Source organism: Eubalaena glacialis, chromosome 9 (genome assembly GCF_028564815.1).
Source record: "Eubalaena glacialis isolate mEubGla1 chromosome 9, mEubGla1.1.hap2.+ XY, whole genome shotgun sequence".
NCBI lineage: Eukaryota > Metazoa > Chordata > Mammalia > Artiodactyla > Balaenidae > Eubalaena > Eubalaena glacialis.
The window spans coordinates 48,737,771-48,754,797 of NC_083724.1; the positions used below are offsets into that span (position 1 = coordinate 48,737,771).

The 17,027-nt window shown below is 35.7% G+C and overlaps 1 protein-coding gene across 2 annotated transcripts in view; it reads right to left on the bottom strand.

The window, feature by feature from the left end:
* Positions 1-17,027, bottom strand: part of C9H9orf85 (chromosome 9 C9orf85 homolog) — a 57,415-nt gene that overhangs the window by 19,481 nt on the left and 20,907 nt on the right. Inside the window, exons 2-3 of one of the 2 annotated variants that reach the window (XM_061201191.1) lie at positions 11,194-11,300; positions 8,943-9,031 (exon numbers count right to left, since the gene is read on the bottom strand). In XM_061201191.1, the coding sequence (XP_061057174.1) occupies positions 8,992-9,031; positions 11,194-11,300 (147 nt within the window). In that variant the 3' untranslated portion in view covers positions 8,943-8,991. Of the gene's footprint in view, positions 1-8,942; positions 9,032-11,193; positions 11,301-17,027 lie in introns of those variants that run through there. The other variant, XM_061201190.1, reaches the window with a different exon arrangement.

Below are 17,027 nucleotides of genomic sequence, written 5' to 3' on the forward strand. Positions count from 1 at the left end.
TCTGTTATCCCTAGCAATACCATTTCTTTGTCAGAAAATAGCTATGTTTGGGATAATGTCCTCCATCACTACCCTGGACTCTTCCTAGAGACAATTTTGTTCCTAGCAAAACATGTAGATTATACTAAATTATCTTCCAAATACAGGGCAGGTTTCTTGGTTCTTGTAGGTCAAGTAAGGAAAATCTGGTTATACAAAATAAAGTTTTTTAACAGATATGTTTTCATTCTACAAGGGAAAATTTTGTGTTTGTTAATTTAAGGTAAAGAAATGGTTCAAGTCATAGTGGATGACTTTGAGTCAGACCTTAGGGATCTGACATTAAAATGAAAGCCAGGAATGAGAGATTATGAAAAAACAAACAAAAAAAACTCTGCATTCTAATTTTGAATCTGCTGTTTACCAGCTGTGCCTAGGGTAAGTCGCCTAATTTTTCTAAGGCCACTTTTTAATCTGCTGCTCCTACCTCCATAGGGTTCTTACTAGAAGCCAATATATATGACAAAGCTTTGAAGACATGCAAAGTTCAATACTAATATCTTAATTATCTACTTGCTTAAGACGCTACCAGAAAAATGGAAAAATGTACAGTACTAGGGTTAAAGTGAAATCTAGCTTTATGTGATCTTAGGCCAGCTCTAAGTATTTGAGATCTTTTCCTTTCCTTTTACCATGATTCCTCAAACAGTATCAAGTTCCTGATAATTCTCTGAAGAATTCCAGCAATAAATTCTCCCAAGTCTCACCAACAGAATATAATTTCTACTTTTAAGGGACTTCTTAGCTTTCTGGCTTCTACCTTTTACAATTAAGATCCAAATCAGAAAGAATACATCATTTCAGTGCCCAAACAGTAAAAGTAAAATTGGATTTCTAAAATACCAGTAAAGGAGAAGGTTCTATAGTAACAAAGCTATTTCTGCATCCCACAGTACTAAAAGTACTTTACTGATCTAAGACATAGTCTCTGCAATGCCACTCCCAGTTCCTATTCATGGAAGTCATGCTGTCTGAAAGGAAAAAGGCACTCAACTGCAGGGGTTTCCCCAGCTATTTACAGTACACTTTTCCCAGGTTGATGGGGGATGAAGGCAGGAAGGGGAAGGAAAAGAAAGAGTCAAACTACAGTTGAGTCTTTATATCTTTTAATTCTGCTTGGATTCTGGCAGATAGCATACACTGTTAAACTATCTTCATCCCAATCACCTCTGCCATCACAAACTTACTTGAATTTTCAAATAAACTGCATATAGGTACACACACATCTAGAGAGAGGACCTGACTGACAATGAAGGTTTAATCATTAAATATCCTTTTCTCCTATTTTATTTTAGAACAATTTTTCTTCCTAATTTATTACATTCTTTGCAACAGTAAGTAATCAATTTTTCACTGGTCTGGGAATGTGATATTTAATAATGTATTTATTTCAATGAAATTGATTGGGATGTTGCCTAGACTTGGTGCAAAATTTAATTCACCACTTAAAAATTCCAACCCTTTTTGCCAAGCCAATAAAATTTGTAAAATGTAATGAACACAACTGGTATAAACTTCACCTTCTATTTCCACCCAGTCTAATACCCTAATAATAAAAATGATGGGCTTTGGGGGGTAAGATTAGAAAGAGCCTAATAATCTATAACCCAGATAAACAATCCAAATGCTATGTTTATTTTAAATGGTAAAAATAAAAGAATGTATAGAAAGCCAGTCTTTATTTACCACAATAATATATATATGCTATATATAGGTATATACAATACATATAATACATGGTGCCAGCGAAAGAAAGAAAGAAGAAAAGAAAAATGGAAAGAAAGAAAAATAGAAAAACAGGAAGGAAGGAAGGGAATAAAAGCCAGTTGTCAGGCAATAAACCCATAAATTAAGCATCCAATTTTTACCAGTTTTTTTTTTTAAAGATTTTTTTTGATGTGGACCTTTTTTTTTTTTTAACACTGAAGAGGCTATTAATTATGTAGTATTATCTATAAGTACAAAGACTTTCCCAATCACGTCACTTAGAGATCATTTTATCCACTACTCTGTTTGGCTGCCAGTCTCTTGTCTCTCTCCTCAGCAATGGTAAGGCGGATACCCTTTCCACGAGGAAGAGAGATCCACGGTTTGTTGCCTTTGCCAATAACGAAAATGTTGGAGAGCCGCGTGGCAAAGCTATTGCCGTTGGCATCTTTCACATGAACTACATCAAAAGAACCAGGATGTCTCTCCCGGTTAGTGATCACACCAATTCTTCCCAGGTTAGCACCTCTAGTCACAATGCACAGGTTACCAGTGTCAAATTTGAAGAAATCAGTAATCTTGCCAGTCTCCAAATCAATTTGAATGGTGTCATTCACCTTGATGAGGGGATCAGGGTAGTGGATGGTGTGAGCATCATGGGTTGATGTGGACCATTTTTAAAGTCTTTATTGAATTTGTTACAATATTGCTTCTGTTTTATGTTTTGGTTTTTTGGCCGAGAGGCATGTGGGATCTTAGCTCCCAGACCAGGGATCCAACCTGCGCCCCCTGCATTGGAAGGCCAAGTCTTAACCACTGGACCGCCAGGGAAGTCCCCAATTTTTACCAGTTTTTAAGGAATTCAACTTTGTTTGTTTATCTGTAGCCATTTCACTATATAAAATATCACCAAGTCAAGAGCCTTCTCTGGCTATGAAATATAATATTTATAAAATATAAAGCTTTCGGGCTTCCCTGGTGGCGCAGTGGTTGAGAATCTGCCTGCCAATGCAGGGGACACGGGTTCGAGCCCTGGTCTGGGAAGATCCCACATGCCGTGGAGCAACTAGGCCTGTGAGCCACAATTACTGAGCCTGCGCGTCTGGAGCCTGTGCTCCGCAGCAAGAGAGGCCACGATAATGAGAGGCCCGCGCACCGTGATGAAGAGTGGCCTCCACTTGCCGCAACTAGAGAAAGCCCTCGCACAGAAACGAAGACCCAACACAGCCATAAATAAATAAAAATTAAAAAAATATATATATATATAAAGCTTTTGCATTTCCATCCCAATTAATTTCGTTAAGCACCAATGTTTATTAGCACTGAGACAATTTTTCTATTAGAAGATTCTACAATAAACAAAGCATTTAATTTTCAGATGTCCCGACATATTTTCTTCAAATTTAAAAAAGGAGAAATTCTTTCTCTAATAATTTATTTAAAAATCCATTTATTTTTCCTTTTCATTTGAATCTATTTATCTTTCCCATGCATGCAATATAGCTTTAGGCCAATAATGGCTCAGGGACTTGTCAAAGGTGTATTTTAATAACAGAAGCTGTGCTTCTAGAATGCAAAGAGCTGATAAATGTGCTCAGTTTTATAATACATCAAAAGGGAGGCAAGTCAAAATGTTCAAAACATGTGGATTGTAGAATTAGCCACCTAAACAATGGATCTTCACTCAGACGCTATAAACTCAGATTATATGGAGGAATAAGGGCTCAATTTGGACTGGTCACGGCATATTGCAAACATTATTTTTCAGGTACCTCATAGTGAAGTAAGTAGTATGCTCAGTTCCTAAGCAATGAAAGCAAGTACACCTTGGATACTCACTAATAGAATCTATCTATCTAAAATGTGATTATAACTCGTTCAAGGAGATTCATGCTATAGTGTTTGCGCAATGAACAAATACAAGTAATGAATGCCAACTGATGGACAAAGACAATAATTCAGCACCAAGGAATGAGTGCAATCACTATCGTGATTTAACCATTAGCTGGTGGATATACCTGGTGCTTTCTGTGCATTAATTTGCTTTCTTTGAAAAGTGAGGGCAGTGGTACTCTTTATTAGGCAGAATTTTAAGAGTACAATACTTCTTCCCTTTAAAAAAAAGGGAGTTAACATATTTTGGCAAGTATGTAGAGAAATTTGAACCCTTGTGCACCGTTGATAGGATTATAAAATAGTGTGATCACTATAGAAAAAAGTATGGAGAAGCCTCATGAAAACAGAGCTACCATATGATCCACCAATCCTTCTTCTGGGTATACATGCAAAGAACTGAAAACAGAGTCTCGAAGAGATATCTGCCCAACAATGTTCATAGCAGTATTCAAAATAGCCAAGAGGTGGGAGCCACCTAAAGGTCCATCAATGGATGAGTGGATAAACAAAATGTGATACATACACACACACACACACACACACACACACAATTATTATTCAGGTTTAAAATGGAAGGAAATTCTGTCACATGCTGCAACACAAATGATCCTTGAAGACATTATGCTAAGTGAAATGAAAGTCAAAAAAAAGACATATACTGTATGATTGCATTTATATGAGGTATTTAAAGTAGTCAAATTCAAAACAACAGAAAGTAGAATGGTGTTTACCAAGAACTGAGGAAAGGAGAAAAGGGGAGTTATTGTTAAATGGGTTATAGAGCTTCAAACTTGCAAGATGAAAAAGCTCTGGAGATCTACTGCACATGTGATTATACATAACACTACCGAACTGTACACTTTTAAATGGCTGAGATGGCAAATTTTATGTTATGTGTTTTTTACCACCACTACAAAAATAGATAGATAAATAGACAACTTAAAAAAAGAACACAGTTGGTCTATAAAAGATTATCTTTAAGGATTTAGTTTGGCTAATTAAATAAAAAAAAAAGCTTTTAGTAAAGATGGAGCAAACATCTGGTTAGAGAGGCAAGCAATAGCGTGGCATGACCTGTTGAGCAACACCTCACTTTCTCCCCAATAGTACTACTTTTTGTTTTCTCCCACAGTTTAGAGGACCACCCCCATCCATTCCCCCAACACACTACAGTAAACATACAAAAGCAAAACTTCTGGGGGGACAAAGTTCCACTTAGCTTTCTGCTGCTGGACACCCAACTCTTCCCCACAAGAGCACTTGAAACATTTATGTGAAATAAGCCTTTTTAAAAACAGTATTTTATTCATCTGAACCAAGGGAGTAGAGATGAGATAGAGGAGAATTTATTTATTTAATGCAATGACGTGTGAAGAGATAAGGGTTGCACCAGGGCAGTCAGTGGAGATAAAAATTAAGAGGCAATATGTTTTAAAATTGTCAAGTAAGAAGTGCAATACCTGGGGACTTCCCTGGTGGCACAGTGGTTAAGAATCCGCCTGCCAATGCAGGAGACATGGGTTCGATCCCTGGTCCAGGAAGACCCCACGTGCTGCGGAGCAACTAAGCCCGTGCTCCACAACTACTAAGCCTGCGCTCTAGAGCCCGCAGGCCACAACTACTGAGCACGCGGGCCACAACTACTGAAGCCCGCGCGCCTAGGGCCCATGCTCTGCAACAAGAAAAGTCACTGCAATGAGAAGCCCACGCACGGCAACTAAGAGTAGCCCCCGCTCGCCGCAACTAGATAAAGCCCATGCGCAGCAACGAAGACCCAATGCAGCCAAAAATAAATAAATAAATTTAAAAAGAAGTGAATACCTGGATGTGAGGACCAGGGGGAGTGAGTTTGTTTAATGAAAAGCAAACATTGTTTTAGGCATAAAGCACCCACAAGTCATGAAACTGGCCAGACATCCCTAGAGCAATGTGGTTCCAAGGCATGGTACACCAGTTCTTCTCCTCTTCACTTGAAATATGTTTCGGATGAAATCTACTTTCAATCAACATTCTTCTTTTGGCATTTAAGGTCTTCTCTCCATTCAGGGCAGCTCCATTTTGGTCTGTAGCATTCAGTGGACTCCTGGGTAACCTTTTGTTTTATTCAAAAATTCTACAGCTGCAAAGTTTGAAAACCACTGAACCAAATACGTATGACATTTCAGTGGCTTGACCCTGTGGGTATCCATCTATTTTGTATGCAACGGGATTCCTCAACCACGACACTACTGCCTGGTCAGGCGGCTATAGCTTCGTTGTGAGGGCTGTCCTGGGCACTGTGGGATGTTTAGCCTACACCTGGCCTCTACCTCCTAGATGCCAGTAGCATCCCTCCCAAATTCTCTAGTCATGACAATCAAAAAGTCTCCAGACACTGCCAAATATCCCCTAGGAGGCAAAATCCTCCCCTCCCAGACTCTAATCTGTTTGTGGCCTGTTGCTATTTTATACTAGCTTCTCCTTTCTCTTCTAATGGTAATGTTAAACATGAGCTAACACCATATTATTGGTGATTTCTTTTTAATGGGTAGGAAGAGAAAACAAACAGGCTAGAGACTCTAACACATATGTGGGTATTTGCCTACCACATTTCAAAATTGACAGGAGAAAAAAGGTTGCTTGGTTACCTGAAACACAAGGCATAAGAAGTTTCTATGCCTTAGGCATCTCAGGACCTAAAAGTAAAATCTATTTGTCTAGATACATGCATTTCAAAAAAAAAAAAAAAGCAGGACTATATATACTACTCAGCAGTAGGAAACTTCCATAAACAAGATAGGTGACTTATAAAAATTAATATAGTATTAGGCTCAGGTGAAGAGGGAAAAAGGACTTTTTGAATGAATAATAAAACACAGGAATCACTGTGGGAAAGTGGAAAAACAGAGCTTTGCAATAAGACAATTTGCATCTGAATCTTAACTCCATCTGCTTTACTTTCTTATCTTGGTAAGACATTTAATCCCTCTGAGCCCAGAATAAAAAAAAAAAGAAAGAGAAGAGCCCATTTCATTTCCTTACATTGCTTGAGGAAGGGGACAGTCTTTTAACCATCTGTATTTCTAGTACCCAGAAAATAATATAAATGTCTATAAATGAGTTTTAAGTGAAAAATATCAAGATTCCTTTCTTCTTTAAGAGTTATACAAATCCCTTTATATTTTTAAGATTTCTTGCTTTTCCAATAATTTTCAGCTCCACACCTAAAATTATTTACAGTGTTCATGAGTGGCTTGTGACTGACCAGGAATGGTAACGAATGGTTTTAATTTATCTTTGGGTTTTTTTTCTTTTCCCCCAAAAGTCAAAAACAAAGCACTTGACAGAAACTAACACACCATTGTAAAGCATTTATACTCCAATAAAGATGTTAAAAAAAAAACCCAAAAATGAAAAACAAGGCACTTGAAAAATGAGGGGTTTTTTTGTTTTTTGTTTTGGCCTCGCTGCGTGACTTGCAGGGATCTTAGTTTGCCAACCAGGGACCGAACCCCACCCTCCACAGTGAAAGCGCTGAAAGTGTGGAGTCCCAACCACTGGACCACCAGGTAATTCCCCTTGAAAAATGAGGTTTTATACAAAAAGATTTAGACTCGTCCTGAACCACAATTCTTACATCTAGCAGTAATCTTAATAATGATTACACCATTCAGGGGTCAAGGGAGATGTCTGTCATAGCACCACAACAGCCCTCCACCAGGGAGTAGCGATTTCTCGCCTTCAAATAAAAAAACATGAGCCAAAATGATGGGGAAATCCTGGTACAACTACACTGACCTCTGATTAAGTGACAGTGTAAAATAAGGATGGTAGCTCATCTTAGCGCTTTTACAGAGATGAGAAGCTGTAAAAAACTAAGCATTATCTTTATGAGCCTTTCACTTTATTTCTATAAAGACCTAAAGCTTTGCATACTCAATGACATTTAAAATTATCTTATATCAAAGGGTAGTATCATATCAGTATCGCATTGTTCACACATCACTAATACGTGACATGCATTTTATCCCCTTCCCCTCACAGCCATCACCCCATCCCTCTCTAGCAAAAACACAGTTTTCAACTCTTCCCTCTTTCAGCTCTAGTTAGGACATCTGTTCTTTTCTTAAAAGTCTCTGGGAATGGTCCAGGGTTGTTTTCAGTAATTGGGAGAAATTGTCATAAAGAACATGCTTATAAAAATTCTGTAGCACGTCACCTTACTGAAGGAAAAAGAGAAACATGAAAATATTTTCTGCCACTTACAAACACCGTACAATTTTTGCTTCCCATGGTTGAAACAAAGAAGTTTGAAGAGTTTAGATGTCAAACTCTGTTTCTTGGATCTAACTGTTTGGTATCAGATCCCATGGACAATGGAAATTTGCTAGACGTGCGTGGTTTTTGGTGATTCACATGCCAAACAAATGGGAGAAAAGGCATTAATTTTCCCAATATTCAGAATATTACCTCATTCCAAAAGAAATGTCACTTATAAACAGTACCTCCTCCTCCATTTTATGTTCTGCTGAACTTTTCTTTATGTACATCATTTGGTTACATAATTTGTGGCATGAGACAGTTAGACAAGTGAAACAATGTTCAGCATTTTAACCAAAAGTAATATTCAGGGTGCTGGAAAATGAATCTTTACACAAAAGACACATCTAGTGTCAAAGTAAACTTCTTATACAAATCCTAACAAAGGACAAATTTAATTTATAAGTGATTAGCTTGAACAAAACATTTAAAATTTCAAAACAAGTTATGCTACTTTAAGCACTGTTCATCAATGGATTTAAAAACCTTATAGTGTTGGTCAAGTTTTGATATGCAGAGACAGCAAAGTGTACATAGGTGATTTATGCTTTCTATAACACTCAATCTTGGTTTGGAGTTTGAAAGCTAGGCTTTCTAAAATGCCTAATGTAATCTAAAATTCTAACGTAACCTGAAATTCATGATATTCTAAGCCAGGCAAGTTGACCTCCTAAATAACATGTTCAGACTTGTTTTAACTAGTAGTTTCTTAGTCTCTCATAAGCTATCATTTTTGTATTAGCTTGGGCTTCTTTATTACTAGAGATCTTCCTTTAGGCTTTAACGTCTTGTTACCTGTACTTTGGTATTTGTACAATATATTTCCTTCATTTTGCATTCAGTGGGAGCTATTCTATGGCTAACCTCATGTGCTTCAGGGTGATACAGAACAGCAGCTCCTGAGGTCTTCTTCTAGCTCTCATTTCGAAGGCCTCTGAGTCACATACTACCGGCTATTGGCAACATCACCATGAGCTTCCCTGACTCCAAGGACTTCAATGACTCCAAGACAGGACAGAGTTGCTGACCTTTGGGTCCACGTGTCCACATTCAACCATTCTTAGGTTGTTGTGTTATAAGTTTTCTGGAACTAAACATAAGATTTGTTACTGTTTCCTTTTCCTTTTGTTTTTAACGGAGTCTTTCTATCTGAATAAAATATCTGTTCTTCTAGGATTTATAGTATACAAATTCTTCTGGAGCCATAAAAATATTAAGGCCATAAGTAATACACAAAAAGAATAAAAATTCAAGAGCTGTCTAAAATAACTAAGTTCAGAAATTCTATAGCATGGGACTTCCCTGGCGGTCCAGTGGTTAAGACTTTGCCTTCCAATGCGGGGGGTGTGGGTTTGATCCCTGGTTGGGGAGCTAAGATCCCACATGCTTTGGGGCCAAAAAACCAAAACATAAAGCAGAAGCAATATTGTAACAAATTCAATAAAAACTTAAAAAAAAAAAAGAAATTCTATAGCAAATCACAGCATCTGGAAAATGTATAATAATTGATATGATCTTTTATGTACTGGTACATTCAATGAAGATAAACATAAAGGATGCAGCACAAATTAAAGATAAGAGATTAAAATGCAGATAATGGATAAGGCACAAATGTTTTTAAATTATTTCCTTTGTTATATCATGAATCTATTAAAACTCTGCAGCTACGTAAATACTTACTACCTATAAAAATTCTTTTAGGAACTAGCACTACCAAGAGAAAAATGGAGATTGGTGATGAAATCTCAGAATACCTTTATAAAAAGAAAGACCTGTTGAAAATATTCAAAAAACTACAAATCTTGTATTAGGCCTATTAACTAAAACTACACAGTTTATAGTGAATCAGCATCTAATTTCTATGGTAGGGAACAGAGTTAATCCATTCATGGAAATCTAGCATTGAACAGTACAAACAGTTGCCAAATTTCCCTACTGCTAATTTGGGCCAATGAGCATAAAACTTTTAAATTTTCTTTAAAAGTGTTTTCTTTGGGGAGGAAATGCTAGAGAATACAAAGGAAAGACTGGAAGATAGGAGACAGAAACTTGTATAGCTATTTAAAAGGGGATCAGCTATACCTATAATAAATACTAAAAATTTGCTCTGAAAGAGCAATACAGAAATAAAAATTCTAAAAAGCTGAAGTTAGTCTATCTTTACTTGAGGTTTTTAACCTTTCAGTATTAAAAAGAAGCATCTTAAGCAAACTAAAATGCCCAAACATTCAAAGCTGTTAAAATTCTCAAATAAACAAATTACCCCATAGCTTGAGTTAAAGATCCACAAAAAAGCTGACATAATTTTTCAATAGAAATAAACAGCAAAGGTTATATCATATTTATTATTTAGACCGACTTCCAAACTTTAATTAAAATTTCCTCCCAAAAAGGAAGAGGGAATACATTTAAGGAAGTTGCTACTACTGAATAGCTAAAAGTAAAATAAAGCAACAATGAACAAATGTATTCTAAATAGCTACTATATAGACTACCAAATTAAAACTCATAATTGTAAAAGTAATACTGTACATATTAATGCTAATTTTTATATGTAAAATAATCAGTTTTCTCTTTTAGGCAGCAATTACCCTCCAATATGGCCCTTACTCAGCTGAGCCAAAGGATGTAAGGGAGCAGCACCAGGGTGTACATAAAGCTGATAAAACAGAATGCCAAAATTACAAAGGAAGGGTAAAGGACAGAGAGATGAGAAACAAAGTCCAGTGTCTTTTCATGTAGACCCAAAACTTCAAAGGAATGAAATTATAAATTATCAATCTAGTGATTTATTTATGATACTCAATCTAAGCCATTTCAGTAATCTTCATGGGTCAAATTAAAAGGTCAGACCCTTTTTAAGACCCCCTTTGGTAAAAAATATTATTTAATTTAGTAAATTAAATAGTAAATATTATTATCTCATCAGTGGGAGATAGAATTTTGCAAAACAAACTATCCCTTCTCTGCCTTAAGCCTAGTCTCATTTTATGAACAAGATGCTATAAAAATGGTGCATTATTTATTTAGGGGAGAATGGGGAGGGGAATGGTGAATCCACCCTTTCAGTCTATTTGCCTTCACAAGCTAGGATTCAGCATGTAAGATGAAATTCTATTCTATAGGGAAGAATGGAAATTTTTTCTCTATTCACCTTAATATTTATCTGGACACGATTTTGAAAATCAGGGAATGAAGTCATATACTATGATACTGATATTACTGGTGAGGTAATTAAGAAACTTAACTTACCATTTTTTAGGCTTTGATAAGGGTTTGTACTTGCTGTATTTTACACGCCACTCAAGAACTTCTTTACAATGCTGACATACTCCATCATGAAGTTTTGCATTAATTTTCTTAAAAAGAAACAGAAAAACAAATTGAGAATTTCACTTGTGAGCCAGTATTACAAACCCCAAAAGGTACATGAGAAATTTAAGGGTTTTTTTATTTTAATTTTATTTATTTATTTTTATAAATTTATTTATTTATTTTTGGCCGCTTTGGATCTTCGTTGCTGCACGGGCTTTCTCTAGTTGCAGTGAGTGGGGGCTACTCCTTGTTGTGGTGCGCAGGCTTCTCATTGCAATGGCTACTCTTGTTGCAGAGCATGGGCTCTAGGTGTGTGGGCTTCAGTAGTTGTGGCACTCAGGCTCAGTAGTTGCGGCTCGCGGGCTCTAGAACACAGCCTCAGTAGTTGTGGAGCACGGGCTTAGTTGCTTCGTGGCATGTGGGATCTTCCCGGACCAAGGCTCAAACCCATGTCCCCTGCATTGGCAGGCGGATTCTTAACCACTGCGCCACTAGGGAAGGCCTAAGTTTTTTTTTAAATAGCAACCTAACTTCAACCTGGGTAACATTTGATGGTATACTATGCATTTTTATGTACATTATCAATTTGGCTCTTTACAAAGGCAAAGATCCTTAACTGGCTGTAGCTCAGAATCATCTAGGGAGCTTTTGAATTTCCTGGAAGGAGTACTTTAAGCACATCCCCATTGATTCTGATGCATATTTATTTTACAACTCAAACTGTAGAGTTAAGATATATGCATTTTACTGTACATACGTTATATCTCAAAAAAAGGTAGTAATAAAAAAGAAAATCTAATTCATATTTTAAGACTACTGTTCTGACAATTCAAATCTTACCACTGAGAAATGAGAAATTAAACTGAGAAATTAGACAGTCCTGAATTGTCAGTCTGCAGGGGACAGCAGAGACTAAGAAACTTGAGAAAGGAGAGCCAGGGAGAAGCAGCTGGAAGCAAGAAGGTATTTAATTATTCAATTTAAACCTTTTGTATTCTCATGTAAGGATGTCTTAGAAAAGTTACCTTGCTAACCTGGTTTCTTCAAAACAGAAAATAAATATGTGCATGTGACTGTGGTAGAAAAGGGGCTTTATGAAGAAAATAAACATTTTTATTATAATATTCATCTCAAAATGTGTTGGGAAATGAGGAAGGGAAATTTTTTAATGTGTCATGTGTTCTCACAATAGCTTTATATTTTATAACACATTTATTTGACTCAAGACCTAGACTATATATTTTCACTAAATACTCTGGGAATTCTCTAACTTACTTTGGTTGTGGAAGCCTGGTCTTTGCCTATTGTTGGAATAATGAAGAAAGGACATTTTAAGTTCGCTTCCTTTCTTTCCTTTTTTAATTTCTCAAAAGGAGAAAAAAGAAGCATCCCAAAAGATGCAGATTCTTTGGAGGGTTATTTGATACTGAGTTAAAAGCACAATATTTAGAAATCATCTGAAAGAAAACAAAACTTCTGAACAGCACTTGATATTCTTTAAAGTTCTAAACAAGAAGGTAAAATAATGACAAAATGTTTATTCCAAGAGATATTTCAAGGATATTTTCAAAAACCATAAATTAAGCTGTGAATACATTATGTGTGAATTTAACACTGTGGTGAAAAACATATTCTACTACTTATGAATTGTGTGTGGGGATTCTTTTCTTCCTGACCTAGAAGGAGAGTCCCTGGGAAGAGAAATTCTGCATGCCACTATATTCCCTCTTTTCTGTGGTCCACTGACTGTTGCCAGAAAGAAGGAAATCTGTGCCTAACACCAAACTCCTCTTCTTATCAACCTTGGCACTTAGTTATCGCATACAGGGCTTGCTAAGAAATATCCAGAACTAAGGTTCACATTTCATCTTTGGTTCTCACTGCCCTCTGTTGCCTAGAATATCTTACCGAAAGCATTGTTTATATTTTCCTAACTCTAACAATAATAGAAACAAACTAATGACTTGATCTATGATTATAATATGAATGTGATATAAACTTTCTAATTAGAATGTTCTTAGAATGCACACCATTTCGTTATCTGCAATTTTATTATATACAACACACTCTACTTGTTAACTAGGAAGGATTATTTGGTTTCTTGCTTGTTTCTGTTCCAATTTCTGACCGTTTCATCTTGATTTACAAAGCTGTGCATAGTTTGGAAACTGGTTTCTTTAGGGTGGATCGAGAGTAGAACAAAACACGTCTTTGTGGGAACTTGTCCTGTATGTGATGTGTGAAGCAGTATAAATGGAGACATTGTACAGCACCCACATGACCAGCAGGCACTACTACAAAATTAAACTTGATTTTCATGTGTTAAGAAATGAATGAGAAAAGAAATGAATGAATGAGAATGAACAGTACTTTCACTTAAAAATAACTGCAGAAAGAAAACTGTGTACCTTGCTTTACCGTTTTTTGGCAAACTAGAAAAAGTGAATTCCAGACACGTGAGCAAAGAAAGCCAAATCCTAGTTCTAGGAATCACTCCACCTGGAGCAAAGGAGATGGCAATCTTACCTTACACCTATGTTTACAACTAACCCTGTTTTGGCAGTTAATTTTAGCATGTCCCTCATGGTAGAAGATAATAGGTTATTTAAGGTTAAGATTTAAGCATGTTCAAATATAAAATCAAAACTTAGTTTTATAAGTACAAAAGCCTTTAAAGATCATTTAGTTTAACAAGCTACTATCCAGATCTCTAAAGGAAAAAAATCATCAATGGAAGATTCCACTGGACTTAAGAATCTTAGCTAAAAAAAGAAAACCTTCTTTATCAATGAATACTTCTTTTAAAAATTAGAATAGATTTAAGATGTATCAGAAGACACTCCTACTTCACATACACATAGTCTTAAAAACTGTCTAAGCCATTATTAATTCATACAACACATTTTATAGTAAGTGCTGTTATCCCTGTTAAACGTTGTTATCCCACAATGCATCAGTGATAAAATAATACAGCAATCCCCAAAAGAAAACTGGGTGAGGACAACTCCAAGAAGGTAGCAAGAGCAAATTGTAAATATAACATCGGTATCAATATGCTGATGCTGAAAAATATTTTATAAAATATAAAGTATCATTTAACAGAAGGAAGGCACTACTGTGTTGGGGGGGAAGAATCTGAATAACATTCAAGAGCAATTAATATAATCTTTCATTAGGATTTTCTGTACATCATAATTCTTCCAGAAATGCTAAAGGTAAAACAGTGGCATATTTTACTTCCCTTCATTAACTGAAAAAAAAAAAAATCAAAAAATCAAATTCTCAAGAAAAATGCCAATTCTAACTGCAGCTTAATTTCCATGGAATGGAGTGGAATGGAATGGCCTTGTTCTCTCCCCTGCCTTACACCAAAATAAGGTATTTGCTGCCAATATAGCTATAATAGTATTATTCCAGAAAATAGGAATTTTGTATTTTAACTATATTTAAAAGTATATATTTTAAAATTTTCTAGTAACACTCCTTTATTCTAAATTTGGTTAGAGGATAAAGGATCTCTGAATTTAGTAGTAAGATATTATATGACTAATAATAATAATGTGAAAATCTGTATTTTAGGTTGTGACTTTCAAATCATAAACTGTATTATTTTAAATCCTTTTAATATGGCTAGAATATTGTTGGGCATAAAGTATCTTATAAAATAAATACAACCAAAAATAGATGAGGGAGTCAGATTGAGGGAAAAATGAGAGTTGGTAGGGAAAATTACAAAGCAGTCAGGAGTACAGCTGGGAAGTGCACTTGCTAGAGATCGGCCACAAGTGAGATGTGAGTTTTCTAGCAGTCAAAAAAACATGAGCTCTGCTCACCTACCTGATTCAATGTCTGTAACATGCCAAAAATCCAGTTTCTCAGAAGAAGCACAACTATTCTTGTCATTGAAACCCAAAGTTTCATTTTCCCAAAAGGGACACCATATAATACAGTAAACAATGTTCTCAAAAACATCCTTACAATTCAAAGTATTTCACAGAGCTGTTTTCTACCCTAGTTCTCAAAGTAGGCCAGTGTTATAGCATGCCAAACACAGTGTAGTAAAAAAGTTATTTTCAGGCGTGCAAAGTAGATACAGAGGCCTGATATTCATAAGATCTATAGAAATGCACTGCAAATCATAAGGCCATCTTCAATAAATACTTTCTCCCAAATGAGTTCTAAAAACATTCACCTCTATTATGAAAAATTCAAACATGCAGAAAAAAGTTAAAACAATAATACTAACGCATAGCCATATACACTATCTAGAGACAACTGTTAACATTGTATGTGTGTGTACACTTAAAATAAGTTGCAAGCATCGAGACACTTCACCTGTCAATCATACATATCCTGGAAATAGACGTTCTCCTACTTAACCACAATTCCATTACCACACCTCAGAAAAATGAAAAATAATTCTCTAATATCATTGAATGTAGCCCGTCTACACTGAAATGTCCTCAACTGCTCCCTTGCCCCCCCAAATCAGTATTCAAGTTCAGTTTGTTATCTCTCTTTTGATCTAGAAGGGTTTCCCTCTTTTACCCTCTACTACACTGATTTTTTTTTGAATTATTTTTTAAAAAATTTTTATTGGAGTATTGTTGATTTACAATGTTGTGTTAATTTCAGATATACAGCAAAGTGAATCAGTTATACATATACACTGATGTTTTTGAAAATACCAGGCAAGTTGTCTTTGAGAATATTCCACATTCTGTATTTGTAAGATTGGTTTCTCTTGGTGTAATTTAACTCATTGCTTTATGTCCTATAGTTCTGCAAGGTGGAAGTTAGGTTTAAAGGCTTGATTAGATCCAGGTTTAAGATTTTTTTGACAAGAACAGTTCATTTGTGCTACTGCTATGTACTCCACATTACTCCAAGTCAGGAGGCACAAGATGTCCAGTTCTCACCTAGTCAGTGATGAGAAATTTGACTGATCACTTGGTTAAGGTAGTGACTGCCCAGATCTCTTCAAATTACAAAGATTAGCAATAACGCATAGGGGTCATGTCAATATGCTGTTCCACAATAACATTTCGCTTCATGGTTTCAGCATCCATTCAAGGTTCTTTGCCTGAATCAATCATTTTAAATGCTAACTCTATCATTCTTCCTACATTAATTAAATTTTTTTTAAAAAAGGTTGCCAGCTTAAGTCAGTTTTGAGGTATAATACATATAGAGTAAAATTCACCCAATTTAGGTGTATAGTTCTGTGAATCTGACAATCAACATATAGAACATTTCCATCCTTCTAAAAAGTTCCCTCATGCCCCTTTGTTGTCAACCCCCAGGCAACACTAATTTTCAATCTGCTCCTACAGTGTTGCCTTTTCCAGAATGTCATATAAATGAAATGATCAAGTATATAACTATTTGAGGAGCTCATTCCCTTTTATTGGTGAATGGTATTCCATTGCATAGATGTGCTATAATGTTTATTCATTCACCATTTGAAGGACATTCTGAGTTGCTTCTAGTTTGGGGTGCTAATAAATATTTACATACAAATTTCTGGGTGGAAACGTTTTTATTTCTCTTGATTTACTATCTAAGAATGGTATTGTTGGGTTGTATGATAATTTTATGCTTAACTTTGTAAGAAACTAACAATTTTTCAAAGTGGCTATACCATTTTGCATTTCCACTAGCCATGTATGAAGATCCAGTTTTTCCACATCCTTTCCAGTGCTTGAAATTGTAAATATTTTTTTATTTTAGCCATTTGAGTAAGTGGATAGAGTTATCTATTTATGCTTTTA